Source organism: Alligator mississippiensis, chromosome 13 (assembly GCF_030867095.1).
Source record: "Alligator mississippiensis isolate rAllMis1 chromosome 13, rAllMis1, whole genome shotgun sequence".
Taxonomy (NCBI): domain Eukaryota; kingdom Metazoa; phylum Chordata; order Crocodylia; family Alligatoridae; genus Alligator; species Alligator mississippiensis.
Window position 1 is genome coordinate 54,128,392 of NC_081836.1, and position 19,005 is coordinate 54,147,396.

The 19,005-nt window shown below is 40.6% G+C and overlaps 1 protein-coding gene across 3 annotated transcripts in view; it reads left to right on the plus strand.

Annotated features, from left to right (window-relative positions):
* USP22 (ubiquitin specific peptidase 22) overlaps positions 1-19,005 on the plus strand; it is a 175,478-nt gene that overhangs the window by 91,834 nt on the left and 64,639 nt on the right. For 2 of the 3 annotated variants that reach the window (XM_006272694.4, XM_059716857.1), the window contains exons 3-5: positions 9,597-9,710; positions 10,260-10,304; positions 15,153-15,254. In XM_006272694.4, the coding sequence (XP_006272756.1) occupies positions 9,597-9,710; positions 10,260-10,304; positions 15,153-15,254 (261 nt within the window). The remainder of the gene's footprint in view (positions 1-9,596; positions 9,711-10,259; positions 10,305-15,152; positions 15,255-19,005) is intronic. The other variant, XM_006272695.4, reaches the window with a different exon arrangement.

The following is a 19,005-nucleotide window of genomic DNA, read 5'->3' on the forward strand; positions in this document are numbered from 1 at the left end:
CCCTCATTTTTGCATCCTGATGCGAGGGAGTTGGAACAAACTCCTCACGCAGCTCCACAAAGATCCACCTCTTCATGTGGAAGTTCTGGGACCTCTTTTGGCTTTTCTAGGCGACATGATGGCCCAGTCTCAACACTGCAAGTTGTTCTGTCCCAAGAATGCTGGTCTACATATGGGGTATCCCTAACTGTTACTGTCCCCAACAGTTGCAGTAACAGTAGATGTCTCCAGTCTGCTGCTTCCATCCAGTATTCATGAGCTCCCATCTAAGACCAGTTATCGTCCTGGGTTGAGTTAGAGACTGCAGCTGAGATATGCCCTGTTGTCTACAACACAATACAAGCCAAACGAAGTAGTGTTCCCCTGTGCTGGATTTACAGTTTGTCACTAGCTAGAACGAATAAATTGAGGAATGTGCACAACTCAGAAATGTACCTGCTAAGAATGCATTAGCAGGTAAATGATACATCTGCAGAGGGGCCTGTGCAGGATGCAGAAGTTCTCTCAATACTGTATGCCATGAACCAGTGACTAGGTTGTCCTAAGTGAGATGCTAACAAATCTAGGGCATGTCCCAAGAAATCCCAGTGTGAAAGTGGGGCAACAGTAACAACACAAGGGTACATGCTGATATATAGCTACTGGTTGTGTGAAGTCAGGGTGCATGCCATCATGGGCATGCTGGGCAACCACAGATGTACATAACCAATAATCCAATCCTGGATGAACTGTGTAGTGTAGGTGTGCCCTTTTATGCTAGATCATTAATGCAAAGACTATACACTCTGAGTATTCCCTTTAGGTCCTTCACAAATTAACTCTATAGAGCAGAGGTAGGCAAGCCTTGGCACAGGTGCCAGACCGTGGCATACAAAGGCATTTTGCTTGGCACGCGCATCTTGGGGTGGACAGCGGGGAAGGGGGCTGAGGCTGCACTGCCACAACAAGGATCATGCCCTTTGCAGCTCGTCTGCGCCTGGCATGCCAACATCTTGGAAGTCCAGGTTGTGGGTGTAGTTGGCTCTCTGTCCAAAAATGTTGCTGCCCTCCACTTCAGGGGATTTTGATGATTTAGGAGCAGCCATATATATTTTTAGCAAACTTAAGTTGCTTTTAATTTTTCAGTGTCAGAGAATGGCAGATTGGAGTAAGATTGTGGCTCTGGAGGATTTAATGAAATGTAGGGAAGGAGGGAGGTACAGTGAGCTGGCATACCAGTGAGTTAGCTGAGTTTGGCAGATGGGCATCAGTTGCTGAATGCTGACATTCCAGATGTGTTAGAGAAACTGCAAAGCCACAAACATCATCTTGTATCTCAGCTTTTCCAGGAGCTTCCTAACAATACAGGATTATATTAAGACTGTAAACGTGTAAATGCCTAAGAGCAGGTATAAGAGTTTGTCCTTCTGGCTCGCTTTCACAGGCATCAGGTGTGCACACTCAGGTGCTAAGCGGTTCAGTAGGTGCTGAACAGCTACACTGCGATCAACCACATGTTGCCATTCATTGTTTCTGTAGTGCAGTTTCTTCCCCTCTCTTGAAGTTCAATGAAGAATTCTAGCTGCTCTTTGATCAGGGAATCTCCTGCTATCTGTATAGCTTGAAAAACTACCTTTCCTAATTTCCTTACAGGGTAATGGAAGTGCTTTTATATGCAGTCTCTTTTTGTTACACTGTTATTTCTTTTGTATTTTGGGAGGTTGTCAGTCCATCTCATGTTTCCATAGCTGCACAGGTGTTGGTCCCAATTAGTGCAGCTGTTTAATGGTCTACTGTATTTGACAATGGCTCAAAAATACAGTTCCCTGAACTCCCATCTCAAATGATCTGGATAAATGGTTGTCCTGCCAGGGTTTCCAAGGTCAGCTATATAGGTACACATCTGCAAAGAACCTGGGAGCATACTTTAACCTGTTCTGCAATCTCTAATGTATTCACATTGTTTTGAGGAAGGAGATTGTATTCAGTAAGGAAAGAGGAAGATAGTTAATATTTTTACATGCTGTAGTGGTTATGCTTTATGAAGTTGAAGGGCAAACCTTGTATGAAACAAGGATTTCACAATGCTTTGTAGCAGTCATACACACAAACAAGCTGTTGCTATAGCAATAGTGTGTGTGTGTGTATGTGTGGCAGTGAGCTTCACAAAATCATCTAAAAGCTTGAAAAAAGGTGTTGCATTTATTTTATTAATGTTTTCTATCTTGCAGTTCCATTGTAGCTTGAAACCAGCTTAATAATTAGAAATATTTAAACCCTGCTAATAAAAATTGATGGATGATTTTAGGATTGTCAATTTAATTACTCTGGTAACAGCCTGGGAGCAGTATTCCAGCTTTCAAATAGCATATTAATCAGTACATAGAGGCAGCAACTCCCCATCTCTACTTCCGGTGGGAGGTGTGGATCCTTGGGTCTCCCCTCTCTATGCCATTAAGGTACAGGCAGTGTCTTCACATAAGGATGAAGAAGGGGTGGAGGGAAGTGGGTGCCATCTAAAGCATGTTCCTTTATCCAATACTGACAGAAAGCCGACTTCTAAGTGGATTGATCTAGCAGATGGATCTGCCAACAGGTTTGGGATCCATTTATGTCTTACTGTGCTGAGCTTTATTGTCAGTCATCTTGGGAATTACCAAAGTAGCAGAGTGCATTTGGCAGGAAGGTTGGGGGGCAGGGGGAAGAGAAGAAGGTAGGTACCGTACCTGTTTTTGTTTTAATATGAAAAATGCTAGATGAATGTTACTACATTCTCCCTAATGGATTTCAGAGTAATGCAGTTCATTAAGGTGGTTAAAAACAGCATACCTTGAGTGAGTTTTAGGGGTATGTAATTGGATTATAATGCTGAGCAAACATACTTTGTAAAAAGGGTGTTATAATTAACCTTTTTTGGCTTTGTAGTCTGTTACATAACAGAATACCGAAGGTTTACAGTACAATCAGAAACTTGACTTAGGGAGGTGCTATTTTGTTTGACTTCAGAGGTTTCTTAGTTGTATTGAAACTCGGGCCACAGAAACATGATTAAAATTGTGGCTTTTGTTCTTCCATTGACTGGAAGAAAGCCAACTTCCAGTGCATCAGCTTAATCTAATCAAGACCTACATAAAGGTGTAAGCAGCGAGGCTTACTTCATGAAACTTTGCAAGGGACGGATCCATGGCTCACACCTGCATTAAATGTTTTTTGCAACTGCTTCCAGCAAGATTGAAAGTGGGAAAGCGTATTTGGGTTGAAAACCACTCTTTAAGTTTCTTGTTTTTTGGTGCCCCCCCTGGTTGCTTTAACAAGTATATTAATGGATAATTATTGGAATTGTTGGTTTGGGGACTAGGAGAGCAGTATTACTACACGTATAGGTCATAAAGGCCTCAGGTAACTTTTTGTTCTTTGTCTCTTGCCATCTAAGTCCAGAAGAAACAGCATTCATCCAACACACAAACATCAATAACTTATTTTACTGATCCTGCTTGATATTCATTTTGTCTCATCTGTTTTACCTACTACATAAAATCAGGGGGCAGTGCCTGATACAGACCTAAATATCATCTTATTTTATTTATTGTGTGACACAGGACAGTAAACAGTGCTCAACAAAACTGAGGGATTGTGATAGATTTGCAGAAAGATATATTCTGCCTAGAATGATAAAGAGTAGTATGGCCCCCTGTGAAAAAAAAAAAAGTGCACCTGGTGAACTGGTTGCACAGAACCAGTTATGTTCAAGATCTGTCACATGAGCTGAAGGGATGGAATGATTTCTCACTTAGTTGAATGAAGCTCATGAGCTCTTGAAGTGATCATGCTTCCTTGCTCTTTGGGTATTGCTGCCACATGCCCACAGTAGCTCCCAATTTAATAGACCCTGAGTAAAGAAAAGGGGGAATGAGGCCTTTCCCTTCCTAAATTTAATTTTTTGTCACTGAGTTGGCCTTCATCAAAGCTCTTTACCTGGTACTTGCACTAGTAGATGTAGTTGGTCTCCCACCAGGTGAACTTGCCTGGCATCATGTGGCTTCCTTAGGTTGGCACCTTTAATCTAAAATAAGAAAGTTAGCTATCTTTTGGCCTTCTCACAGCTCTGCATTGTTAGAATTGTGTAGATGGGGGTGAAGACCCTGAGAAGCATGCTACAGGTGGTGCAGGCAGCCTGTGTATGTGGTACATGGTAGATCAGGGGGGGGGACAGGCAGCACAGCAGCAGATTGAACAAGAAGCAGAACAGTGTGAGAACAGGGCCAGAAGCAGAAAGCAGAGCAGTGGCTTGGGCATGGAGGACATGGCAGGGAGCACAGAAGAGCAGCAGATCAGGCAGAGGAAAGAGATCAGAGTGACACTCAGGGAGGGTGTGGGGCTAATTTGTGGCATGCTTGCCTAAAAGGTCCCTCCTCACTGGTGGTGTGTTAAGAGATGTACTACACAAGGTATATTAAGAAACCTGGGGGGTCAAGTGCAATATTATCAAGTTGCACCATCTGTTTGAAGAGGAAACTATCAGTATGGGAAGTACTAAGATATTAACAATATTTTGCAAACAAATATATTACAGAAAGGTCATCCTTTTTAGTACATTAAAACTCAGTGCTTTGCCTGATATATTTCGAATCGGATTGAACTTCTGTACCTGTTCCTTTTTGTGACTTGCCTAATACCATTTTGAACAGCTTTGTTTTGCATGTGTACTGCCCTTTGTTAGTTGTACTGTACAAAAATACCAATTTGTGGACACCTGCAATGACAATCTGGGCATTGCATTTACCAAATCCAGTAAAGTGGCCATATGGAGATTTCTCAAAGCACTTTCCATCTCTATCCCCATAAAATAAACAAGCCAGCCATTTTCCTCTAGAGGTTTTATATTGTTCCTGTTTCCCACTCATGCTCCTGCTTTGTTGGAAGGGCTGTGGCTGCTGCAAGTGAGTTCTGCACATAGTTGGATCAGAGCTGAACTAAAACGCCAAACAAAATCAATCCAAATCCCTAATAATGCTGTCTTTGTTTTTGAAAACCTCATATAGGTAGGTCCTGCTGGAAAATTCAGTGGCAAGAAAATGAATGTCTGATGGTACAGCATTTCATATTTGACTGTTGTAATGAGCAGGGCTTAGAAACACTGGTTATGCATCCATATGCCATGTCAACAATTCTTTTTTGACTCTTCTTTGCCTTGTCCCCATACTTTTCCTACCTTTGTCAGCACCACTGTCCAATTAGAGCTAGTGTCACCAACTTTAAAATAGCAGCTGCCTAAGAACAGAAACAAAAGCTTTTTTCTTGGGCCAGCTGGCTCCCTGTGTCTGTTAGCATCAGGCAGCAGCATCAGAACTGCTTACAAAAAGATGTCACTGCCATGAAGCATCAATGGCATGGGGAGCTACCACCAGGAATCCTTCCCCTGCTGTAGCAGAGAGGTACAGCAATATCAGTAATAGGAGATGATGGTGGAGGATATCAGCAGGAGTAACTGGATGAGGTCTCAAAGCTTTTGGGGGTCTCCTTGCTGTAGTGAGTATACCACAACATAATCTTAGAGTTCACAGGAGCAGTAGTCCTGGGAAAGGAGCGTGCATGGTAGGCAGGAGCTGGAAGCCTAATTCCAGCTGCAGATCAGACTGAAACATCTAGACATGCTGTTTCAAGCAGGGGTCGGCAACCTTTCAAACAGCGGGCTGCTGCTTGTAACCCAGCCAGTCAACCCTTTCTGCTGCACCTCTTTGCTGAGGACTGCTCTCATACTCAGGCCCCTACTACAGCCTCTGCTTACCCTCTCCACTGACTGCTGCTAGTTTCCATTGCCAGCGAGGGTGGGGAACGATGAATTCAGTGGTAGGGGTAAAAGCAGAGACCTCAGTAGCAGGACGAGAGAACAGCTCTCAGGCCAGGGCAGGGAAGGCCGAGATGGCCGCCTGCCGGACTGTGTAGAGGGGCTTAGCAGCATGTGGCAGAGGAATGCATGGGACGGGGTGGAGAAGGTGCCCCTGCTCCTGTGTGCTGCCAGTCCCCGCTGCCATGGGCCAGATCCAATCTCTGTGGGCTGCAGATTGCCAAGCCCTGGTCTAGATGCTGCAGCTGTGCGTGGAGCACTTGGGGTGGGTGGAGATTCAGAACAAACTGCTTCCTGTTTTTTCCAGCCTGACAGAAATAACTTCTTTTTGCTCATTTGAGGGGAAAAAAATAACTTATTAGAGAGTTACCAGTCTCATAAATGGCTTGAAGGAAGTACTGAAATGCAGCATGTGTGCATATCTTCAACTAATGCTAATGAACTGCCTGCTTTAAGGGACTACATGCTCCTTTCCTTTTTAACTGTGAAGGATGCGTGAAACCATTTACCTTTTGGCTTTTAGTTGCATATGTGTAAACAATCTGATTTCTGTGGATATGGAACTGTCACGGGGAGACGGAGGTAGTTGTTGCACGAATACCGACACTCTGACACATCTGATGCGTACACCAGCTGAAGAAGGGTGTTTGTGTCTGAAAGCTTGCAAAGAACAAATTTTTCAACTAATTAGTTGGTGTAATAAAAGATATCACGTTTCCCCAAAGAACCTTGTCCACCAGCAGCTCAAGAACTCGGTAGCCAGAGAAGCTGTATGCTTGTAACACAGGGTACTATGCAGAGCTCCTTCCAATACAATTTTCTGTTTTACTTCCAGGAAAAGTAGGACGTCTTTGGGGTGGAAATTATAGGATGGATTAATTATGAACCTTCACTTAACAAAGGTTTAGCAATCTTTTTAAACGGCAGATAAATTCCATTCACTTTGTTCCCCCTAGAACGTTTGAATCCAGCAGCCAGATTATTTCCACAGTATTACAGCGTCCTGTCCTAGTCTGCCGTCATCAAGCCTGTATGAACTGTTTTTCTTGGTACTTGAGATAATTTACCCAAAAGCTGCTGCGATCTTGTTAATGACACAAAGTATTGGAGTATATACAGCAGACGTTGCACTGTGTACACAAGTGCGCTGAAGGAGAACTTGTCTTCAAGAGCCCTTAATCAAGCTTGGGAACAATTATGAAATTTATCCAGCCTCATGTTCCTGCTGTCCTTTGGTTCTCTTTATTCCCCAGATTTCCTATTCACCCTGATCTGAATGAGCAGTTTACTCTGTCTCCTGAAGGGTTTCCTTCTGCTTGCCACCTAGCTGTACAAAGCCAGATGGTTGACAGATACATGGTTGCAATCCGACTTTCTGCGGTACACGAGGATGGTTGGCATGTAGTTTGCATTTCTGAGGACTGTCACGTGCCTCATGTTCCAGGTCACTCTCTCATGCCCCTAAATAATTGTATAGCCACTTCTACTACCTGCTTTTTGTGCTGGTACTGGAGAGCTATAATTGATTCTTCATTGAACAAGAAGAGCCAATGGCTATTGGTTCTAATGAAAATCTAGGGTAGGCAGCGCATGATCGTAGTGGGAGCAGGTATCATGCAGTTAACGCCACTACCGGTGCAGCTTAATTGTGTTCTTGCAACATTTCTCCCTCTTCCATTCTTGGGCATGGCCTCAGCAAGACTTATCCGCTGTAGTGCTGTTCTGATCCGGATGTTTATTATTATTTATTCCTATAGTGTCTCATAGGTCCCAAGTCAGGATCAGAGCTCTGTTGTCCTAGACACCGTACAAAATGTTATCACAGGCAGCCCCTGCCCCACATGGATTGCAATATGAAGATAAGTGAAGATTATGAAGATAGGATATAGCATATAAAGAAGGATTAGTGCTGAACATCAAGTGGAGGGTTTTTTTTTATTGTTTTCTCTGTTTTAAGTTATATATAGTAGGGATGGAGTGAGCCAGGAGAGGAAATGACCTAATCGGAGCATAGGGGTAGTATGAGGAAAAGAAAAGAAAAGCTAGAGAGAAGGGAGGATATCAGAGCAAGAGACACTGTGAGGATGGTCTTGAAAGAATTATCCACCAAGGAAGAAAGATGTTCAGAATCAAAGCTGTTGAGGGCATGGTGGAGGAGGTTACAAAACTTCCAGTGAGGGAGTTTCTGCAGCCTTTGATTTTAGCTCCTGCTGAAATAATGGAGTGCCTAACAGGCTGAGTTCATCTATAGTTAGTCTCCTGTGCCAGTGAGATGGCCACTGGGTAGAGGACTGCATGAGCTCTGGTCTACTGGAGGGTGGGAGAAGCCAGAAGATCCAGTCTGCTGGCCTCTGGGTGGTGGGCAACAGGTTACCAGCTGCATTTTGTTTCTAACAAAATGGAACACTTTGGAATTATTTAGAGCAAAATATTGCATTTCTTTTGTTTAAAACAAGTTTGCGTTGCAGAGTGCTTAATATTGGGAATTCAGAAGCAGAAAAGTAGAAGTTTGGGGGGAGCAACAATGCGCTGCTTGGTTGCCCCCAATGTCGTCCTGCTGGGTTGTAGTTCATAGCCAGCGTCCGTCCTTTAGCCTTGCCTATTTATCTTCTGTCACTTTATCATTTGGTCTGTTTTGAGAGACAGAAAATCAGCAGCTTGCTATGAATAAAGTTAATTTACTTCCATCTCAGCCAGTATATTAAGGAAATGTCTTTTGTCTGGTCAGCTGATTTTTTTTGTTACAACTCTTCCAGTTACTTAGGGATTTATCTGTCTTTGATCTTTAAAGAGAGAGAGAAATCTTGCAACACTGGTCATAACTATTTTGTCCACATAGACATAACCCAACAGACAAGAGAAAACAGAGAAAAAAGTGTTCTCTTTGCAGAAGTCTACATGGCAAAAGGCTATTGGCCTCAAAAATTGGACTTGTATTAACATTTTAACATATTTATTGCCTGCTTTGTTTGAATATTCACTTTGGCTTTAAATCTACACTTGTAGTTGTGTAATGGGTTTGACCAGAAACACCAGCTCTGTGGTTTAAAAACAGAAAAAATCAATTCAAGACAACCTATCAGCTCTTCAAATTGTGTTACAATACCGGTTCTGCATGCATTGTTACTTCATTGCTTTAATTATGCCTTTTGGTTACTTAAGGTGGTGGTTCTCAACTTCTTTTGTACCAGGATCCATTTGTAGACATCAGCAGCCAGTCCTGACCCAGTGCCCCTCGCTCCCAACCTGCTGCCCCCATCCCCAGCCCCCCAGAGTGTGGGGCATGGAGGGCCACAGGCAGACTGGGACTCTGCCCACCTGCAAGGGAAAAGCCACGGCTTCCCACGTTTTTCTCCTTTAAATGAGAATCCACTTTTAAAGTTTGTCGATCAGTTTTTTAAGTTTGTTCGCATCCCTTTGATATATGCTTGTGCCCACTTTTGGGTTGCGACCCATGGGTTGAAAAATGCTGACTTAAGTCGTACTTTGTCTGAGGTCTGTATTGTAGGACACAACGTGAACTCGAGGCACCTTGCACTGTGCTGTTGTTGACTGCCTCTGCTATGAGCAGCTAGGTAGCTAGTACTGGAACTGAGAAATCTCTGGGGTTTGTTTGGGTTTTTTTGACTGATACTTTAATTTTTTTTGCTTTTTTTGTCAAGAGCAAGGAGAGCATAGATGATAGAAGGATAAAACTGGGAGCCTGTTTGAAGCTGCTTGTTCTGAACTCACATTTTTTTTTCTCTCTCTCTTCCCTTCTCTCTTGCAGCCATAGACCTTTTGTATGGGGGTATATACTGCTTTATGTGTCAAGATTACATTTACGACAAAGACATGGAACAAATTGCCAAAGAAGAACAACGGAAAGCTTGGAAATTACAAGGTTTGGTTTTCCTGCCTGAATTATTTATTTTTGTTCTTAATCATACCTGTCCCTCCCATTTGTCAATGGCAAAAACCAGTAAGGGGAAGAGAGAGCTTTTTAGAGACATCAGTGCAGGTTGTGGGGGAGAGAGATTTAGAGCTATAACTTTCCAGAAGCTAGATTGTTAGCTTAGCACGTGCTCAGCACTAAATTGTAACAAAAATATGTTTTATAATTGCAACAAAATACCATTTAAAAATAACTAACATAATCATGCAAAACGCCTATTATCAACACAGTGAGATCTATATCAGAAGGAAAATGTAACAAATCTACCTCTTAGACTATTTTAGGTAACTTAGGCAAGAAATCTGTTCCCCTCACCTGAAATGCCACCTTTATGTGATTTCTTTTTTTTTTTTTTTTAATACAATGTGCCAGCTTAAATACACACACCCATAATTTCACTGCACACACACAGTATATGTAGAGATGTTGACACACAAATATATGTACACACATTTGTTTTATTATTCAGTTTGCTTTCCCTAATTTTTTCTTTTTTAGCCTTCACCCCAACAGTGGTTTCTCACTACCAGTGTACAATGACAGGTAAGAGGCGTGGGCTGGCGACGCACTTCACTAACAAGCGTCCCTTTGCTGATTATCCTGCCATGTTAGACCTGAATCGTAGTTAAGAATGCCAGTTTTATAATGCAGATTGTTTTCCTCTTCTTTGGATATGTTCCAGCAATTAAATAACAGACAACATTAAACTTAATTTCATAACTCCTTCCCTTGATTGAGCTACTCCAAAAGAAATCTTTCCCCCCCTTTTCTTTGAAGGGGAGAGGAAGTAGAAATGTTTTTAACCAACCTGGGTAGTGCTTGAAAGTCTAGCACAGATGTTTGACATCTTCCATTTTCAGTGGCTTTTAGGGGTATTTCATTTCTTGGAAAAGTCTCTATTCGAAAGCAGGCAATTGCTCCCCAGTTATACATTACTCTTATTAATTCCATGGCATCCCATGCCAATGTGATAGACATAGCCATGGGTTGATATGAATACAAACCATTCCCACTCAAAACTTTTAAGACTTTTTTTTTTTTTTAAAGAATAGCAGCTGTCAGTATATTGAATAGACCTTACCTGAAACAGTCTTTGTATATCAAAAAACTGCAGCTGCTTGTTGACTTATTTAAAAAAAAATTCTACTCCTGTCATTTCCCAGTGTATTTTGAAGCAGTTCAGTCAGAGGAAGGTAAGATAGCAATGAATTTTAGAACAAGAAAATCATGGTATGAAACACTTTCCTACAAAATATTTTTGCACATATCTGGGAAAGTGTTTTGAAACCTTTTATTTAGTCTCTTCTCCTCTATCTTGAATTATCCCTCCAAACCCGTTTAAAATTTGCTGTCTTGAGCCAAAGGAGATAATCAACTGCAAGAGCAAAACAGATGCTCAGGACACCGTAGGATCTTTATGAATGTCCAGCTTCTTTTTTTTTAATGTGTAAATTAAGAGTATATTTTCTTAACAATACTGTTCTCGGGAACACTATCTATATTTTTTGGCCCAACCAAGATATATGTCAGCCTGTTCTCCAACAGACTTTAACTCCATGTAAGGGTCTGAAAAGTCACCACATTACCAGTTACAGACAGTAGTTTACCTTGTCTTCATGGAATATGAAGGAAAAAAATAACAGCCCATCACAGAGGAACTGCTGTGTAGAATAACCTCCTCCTATGCGGTTGACTGATTAGTGGATGGCCCCGTTCAGAAAGAATTACAAACCCAGGAGATAAATGATAAATAGTTAAATGTAGCTGAACTGAAGTTAAAGGAATGCTCATCTTAGAGCTATTCTTTGAAACTGTGGCATAATATTTGCCATTTAAAATGTTTAATTTTGCATCTTCCCTTCATTATGTGATACACTTCTAAAATATGGAAGGGCAGTTGTGAATCTCCTCCATTCCCAGCCCCGTACAGTGGTTCCTGGCATTTAATGTTTTGTAGAGTTCCAAAAAAAAAAAATAAAAAAATCTCAAAATAGGATATTGAAACCGATACTGCTCTCAAACTCTGCCTTCCTCGTCCATCATACACTTAGATTTTTTTCCCCCCAGAATAATAATGCTGCCAACTGCAGAGGTTCAAACTCATGAGTCAAGCGTGCAAAACTGATGCAACTGACTTAAGGAATTCTGAGATATGAAAAGTAATAAAAATGTCCCTTTCCCCCTCCCACTTTCTTCTGAGTTTTGAGCCTTTAGGGTTTACATTTTAAGCTCCCCCCCCCCCCATAGTCATGGGGGCTAGAAACTTTTCTTTTGCATAAACATTTTATGTAATTACACAATGCCCAGGAAATGGACTTCTAAGAAAAGCCCCAAATCTTGTGACTTTCAAAGTCAGAGCTTCAAGAGCTAAAATGCTTAAATACAGGAGATCCTGGAAGGAAGCTGAACCCCCAAGTTCGCCTGTAGTTCATTATTAAAACTTCAATTCATGGATGCAACTATGAGCAGAACTATAACATTTTATTAGTTCTGCCATGTTCAGGTATTAAATGTTTTCCTTTTTAATACTGAGGAGAAGAATATGGATGGAGTAGTCTGGTTGTATTATTAATGACCTCTTGTATAGTGGGATTTTTTTTAATACTTTTTTTGAAAATTAGAATAAAACCCCTGAAAACTATCACTATCTGGGTATTTGTCTGTTTATAAAATATCAGAATAAACTTCAAAACAGTTTCTGGATTGAGATTTCATCTGCCAAGTTACAGGCCTGGCTACTTCAAAGGAGCATTTTAAAAGCAGTGGGTTTTCTTTTCAATAACAACAGTACTTTCCCTTAATCCTAAATGGTAATTTGTGGATGAATTGAAAATTTCTATCTATTTGAAATGTTGGAGATTTTAGCACTCTTGGATATTTTCTTAGTACATATTTCTGGAAAAACCTTGAACCACTGCGAAAGATTGGGATAATTTTCTCCAATTCTTAAAGGAAGAATAAAGCCTCAATTTTCTCATTAAATTTTACAACAGGAAGGGGAAAGGACATTTACTTTTTCCAAGTTACTGTCACTGACTTCACAAGGCTTGTGCCTTTCTCTGAGGTTCTCTGCAAGGGAGATGTCATTCCTGTTTTGCTCTTGATGTTTGTTTTGGCATTAACTCTGTGTGCGTTTTTAAATTGCTGCTTAAACTAGACTTAATTGCTTCACCCAGAGTCCTGTAAAACAATCAAATCTGTTGCATTTACTCTTTCTTCAGGGTGCAAATGTGCTGTTAAACAGTTGATCCAGAATCCTGCCTTCACTTAGGCAGCACTCTTAACTTTAAGTATATGAGCAGTCCCACTGTCTTCTGTGGCACTACTCAGATTCATAACATTAAGTATGTGCGTGCTTGCAGAATTGGAACTTTATTGTATATATCTTTAGTCTAGCCCAATAAATCATCATTTGTACATACTGAATGTGTTTATTTTGTCCTGAGGCCCATTAGACAGTAAATGGAAGCCTTATGGAGTATCTGTTGATAGATAAATTATTCTAAGCTGGCTTGGTCATATTAAGAATTAAAGTATAAATGATTTTTAGCCTTTCTGAGGTTACAATTCGCCAATCAAGTAGCTGGTGGTAAGACCGTGTTGGGACATAGTATTAAGCACTGCTAGTTTGCTTGCAAACACAGTTGGTATTGATTATGGTAGGAATTTGGTTAATCTGAAAAAATTTGCTGAAGGCATCTATTGAAAAGCTTGTTGCCAGCCAATGTTTTGTCATATGTGGACTGTCCATATGTGTGTCTCCGTAATGCTGCTTCATTCAGCGTTTGCCTATGCATACTGTATAGTGTATTCAAAGCATTGCAGCTGTTTAATCTCATTAATCTGTTGCACGATAATTGGTTTCCCCTTTTATTTTCCTGGGTTTTGTTTTGCTTAGTGCAGATCTTTGAAAAAAGGTTACATCAAAAACTGTTGAGTCAAATTAAGCTAAAGGATTTATACATCTATATAGATGTGAACTCTCTTATCCTTATGTATCTAAGAGTGAGACCTCACTTACTATAGCAACCCAGAGGGTCAAGAGTAACTATGACTCAAACATTTTAGATGGGTAACTCCTGACGGGCATAGCTATTTCTGAAAATGAAGATCAAAGAGCTGTTAAAATTTAATGTATAGCATGCAGAATGTGTAAGCCCCCAGCTATATTTTCTGCTCCTCTTCTTTTTGTGTGTATAATTTACTTCCTATAGCACAGTACTTTTTCAGCAATATGCATTCTGCTCAGAATAAGATGAACTTTAATTGACTTTAATCCTCAGTTTTAGAATAGATTGCCTGTCCTTTTTTAATGCCAAAATGCTGTTGTGACTTGCTGTAACTGGCCTTGCATAGCAATTTCTCTTTGCTGCATAGAACACTGCAGCAGCTCATAGCTGGTCAGCTCATGGATCTCCGCTGCTGTGGTTTTCTTGCTGCAGGTTGGGACCAAACACACCTCTGTGCCCACATCTAATCTATTCTCTTTATGCCTTGCTGTTGTGACTTGCCCCATTCTCCCATCCCTCACATAAAATAAATGTTTTTGAAATGGCATTTGGGCTTGTCTTTTAAGAAAAAAATCACCCTGACAAATTTCAGCTACAGCTGTCAAGAAACAAGATATTCCCTGGGGCAGAAGATAGTTAAAACATTACAATACTTATCTCAGTATTTCCGGATAATGTTCGAGTACGTGAGCTTTACTCTATTGGAGTTTTTCTAGCTTGCCAGTATCTAATATCCACAGTTGAGGAGAGAGGAGGTGTTTTATAATAGTGTACCTTAAAATATGTGATCTAAGAATACACTATTTAGTATCCTCTAAATTATTTACTAAGTTCTGCTTTGCATCTATTAAGACTAAGACTGCCGCTGTCCAGTAAGTTGGATCCAATTTGGTTTGTTTGTCTTGTTAGTTAAATGTCACTGAAGCAACGTAGGGATATTTATCCAAGTTGCTCAGTTTCTCAACCAGTCTATGCTTAGGCCCAAGATGTGAGGTTATGCTAGCGGTATGACCTCTTTGAGGCTGAGGAAAATCATGGCTGCTTGAAACAATAACTAATGCTGGATTGGCCTTCACGGTAGCATTCTTTTTAATTGGAGGGGTTTTTTAACCCGCTAGTGGAAAAATATTACTTGGAGATAGATAAGAATTCCTCTATGCAAGTAACTGCTTATTAAGGTGCTTTTAGCCATTGTTTATGGTAACGTATTGTCAAAGTCAGCTGCTGCCTTTCTAAACAGCAATGCAAAGCAAGTCAGCTGTGATGTTCGTATGTCTACTGAATCCAACTTAATGGACAGTGCATCGCAACTTTTACTTGCAAGTATCCTTCCCACTGTGTTGGTTAACAGCCCCCTGAAACTTTCTTTTCATCTGCTTAGGCATTGGAGAGAAGTATTCAACATGGGAGCCAACCAAACGAGAATTAGAATTGCTACGGCACAACCCCAAGCGGAGAAAAATAACCACAAACTGCACCATAGGTGAGTCTAAGGAAACTCTCTCAGACTCGGCCTTGGCCACCTGCACTTTTAAGACACGGTGCTGCTTTGTCTTGGTTTTCTAGGTTTTTGTACATGTTCCCATGAGGCTCTAGTAACTGTTGCTTTCTTCTAAATCTGATATGTGATCTTGATGATCATTGTGTATTGATTTCCACCTTCTCCTCCATGTAGAAGGATGCATGTTGTGTCACTTTAGATACTGAAGACTGAGTGTCTGCATAAAAGATCAGCAAAGGAGGAGGCTCTTAAGCCGTGCATATACTAGGACATTTTAGGGGGAGGAAACCCCACCGGTACTATCACCAGTTCAGCTCTCTCTTCATTTGATTGATAAATCAAGAACAAACACAACTTAATCTACACTGGAGCCCATAGCAGGAATTCCCTACATAATATCCTGTCAATCTCTGGGCACATGGGACAAGCATGTGGACTTCATTCCCTCTACTACATGTTGAAAACTCCAAATGGGATCCTTCAGATTCATACTTTGAACCAAAATCACATTCTCATTCCCATATGAATCAAATGCTTAGCTCACACAACTCAGCACACTTACTTTGAAGCCAAGATTTTTTTGAAATATAGGCATATCAGGTGATGGTTTGGAAACATCCTAGGGATCGAGAAGGTTGTGTACAAAAATTATCAGAAAACGTTGCTGCTTTTCCTGACTTCCTCTCATGATGACTAGCTTGATCAGTAATTGTTGCTCAGTTGCGTTTTGCTTGTTGTTAAATGAGCGTTAACTTTTAGTAGTGAAAATTCCTGAGATTGGGTTATACATATATAGTCATTAAAAGCAAGAGACGGTTTGTGAATTGCTTTGCCTCACCTTCAAAACCAGAAGTGCAGTGCTATTGTGAAACGCATTGCTGCTTCTTCGCACCTTTTCCTCCCTTCAGAATACTTTGAGCATAATGATATATAATACCATTATTTTATTCATGTGTTTCTAGTACAGTAGCACATAAATAATGCATAAGATGTATATGTGAAACTCTGGATTGAGAAGCAATAATGTGACTTCAAGTAAGTAAGTTGAGAATGGGTGATAGAACACTAATGTCAAAGAAAGGGCATTCGTTTTTACAATGGTGGAGCAGAAAAAAAGAGTTGAAACACACCTGGACCGTGGAAACTTCAAGCAGCCTGAGAGAGCGCTCTAAGCACAAGGTGGCTCATTCTCATCCAATTTACAGCTTGATTTTTTTTTATTTTGTCTTTTTCTAATGAAATTCTGACATAATATGTAGGAACCATATGGCCAGTTACACAAAGACATGATTCCTATAGGACAGCTGAAAGTTGGTTTGATAAAATCTGAAGGTGCAGATGACCTTTCTGAATAACAAAACATTTTTGCATACTGTTGCTCTTTCTGTTTGGAAGGAATGTTTTGCTGACTTTTAAAAGATTTAATTTTTCAGTCTGTTAAAAGGGACATTTCTGGTTGCATGGAATCTCATACTACACTGCACGGGGTGGGGGAGAAGCACTCGTGAAACACAGGGGATAAGAGAAATGACTGATCTTTTTACTTCTGCAGGCATGCTTTTAATAATTTCTCCTACTGAGCCCTAGAGCTGTCTCTATGCTGAGATTTAAAAAGAAGAAAAAAAATCAAAGCACCCAAGAGATGTAATGCAGTTTTGGGCTACAGTTAAAAGCAAACGACTTGGTTTCTTTCACAAAAATACATTGGAGGGTTTAACTGAAAAAAAAATACTGCCATTGTCCTTGAGCCTTTTCTCTCTATCCCCAACCTGCTGCTAAATATATACCTGTTTCTGACTCTTTCCTATCACATTTTCACACTGACTCATCTACTTGCAATTTCAAATCTGTGAAAGAGCCTTTGTGCAGACTGAAATGCTGCAGTTATCTGGACGTTCCCATTTCTTTCTTTTTCTAATGCTCGTTTCTTCAAACATCGAGTCTTTATCGATCCATAATAGACATTAGTGAATCTTTTTACTCTCTGACTCATCTGTCTACCTCGGAAGATGAAAGTTAGATGTCCACTCATATTGGCTCTGAAAATGAGGCTTATGCTGATAATAAGCAGAAAGCATCACAAGCCTATAGATTAATTCTGTTTATGTGCAAAATTCTGTTTAGACTAACCAAGCATTTTACCTTTTTAGAAAACTGCCTGAACACCCCTCCACTAACTTGCTTTTTGCCCCTTCTCCTCTCCTCCCCTATCTCCTAGGGTACACTCGGCTAGGACATGGGAAGCACAGTTTGGGGGGCGGCGCAGTTTAATATATAATAATGACGTGCTGAAATTGTTATTAAGCCTACTGCTTGGCAGTGAAGCTTTCTGGTACTATATCTAACAAAGATGGACTGGTATTCCTTGAAGCCAAGGCATAGCTTGGAAATAAATGTAAGTTTGTGTGTTAACCATTAGGGAATTTATCAAAGGAGACACAGGAAGGATTGCCATAGGATCCCTCATAATCAGAATATTGCTAACAACTATTTTAGGGTACGCTGCTCTAAAATACATGGATGCAGGTGGTATCATGCATCCTTGTCTGTGGTTTCTCATGAGGTTCCTATATTGCTAGCTTGTACAAGAGCATCATTCCAGGGTCATGTGGATTTTTAATTTCCTGGCAAAGTCATGCACTTCAGGTTATTTCCCTGCTTTGTCCTGAAGAGTTGAGAACTGACCTCATGTGGCATTTGAGTTGTTGGCTCAATGCACTGGTTTGTCTGAGCTGGTTGAACTGTGCAGCAAGTGATAGCAGCAGCAGAATCACCAGCCTGACATTGGCACCATTAAGTATGCAGAATTCACAGCTGCAAAATGAATTTCTTATAAAGGAGGACTTTGCTGGTAATTCATTAGTTGGAATACTTTGAAAAATATCCCTAGCTTTTGTTTATAAATTAAATTAAATATCTTTGTATATATTAATGTCAATCTTTGGGAAGCAATTCTTGAAAAACCTCTTGCCTGCGCTGCTCACCGGCCCTGTAAGTTGTTCTGTTCTTAAAACTGGGTGTTAAATATCCCGTTCACCAGATATTTTCCTCTTAATTATGAAGTTTACAAAGCAGTTTTAGCTGAGTCACTATTGTACTACCCAGCAAATTTCTCTTTAATTAAAACTGACTTCTAGAATTGCTGCAGGCTGGAGAAATCCCAAGCTCGTTGGTCCTTCTCTTCTGGGTGCTCACCAGAGAACCATCTCCACAGCTGCCAGTGCATGTCTGTGACGTGATTTGGGGGCAGACTGCTTAATAGCTGACAGTGAGCTCAGTGCTCTTACAATCAATGATGTGCGCTTACTCTGTGAAGGAGCCTAATATAGATTAGGCAGACTATACTGTGGGTATATCATATACCTGGTTAGCTTGCAGATTGAAATGCTGATAGTCCATAATTAATCTTTACAGAATTAAATAACCAGCTGGTCTCAGATTTGAGATTTACTGTGTCTGTTAAATAAATCCCATTAGATAACAACACCAGTAATTCCTAAATTAGTCTGTGTTTGATAAAGTTTAGACTAGACTAACCCGCTATTGGATTGTCTTCCCGTCGTACAAAGAAGCTCAATTTTCCAGTCTGTTTGTTGCTGCTTTATGAAGAAGCTGCACTCAGCCTGTCCAACTGCTGCATTCACATCTTCAGGAGGGTTTTCTATTATGAGGATGGACTGGGAGAGAAAGAGATTTAGCAAGTTTTCTGTGCTATTTTGACAGTTCATCTTGT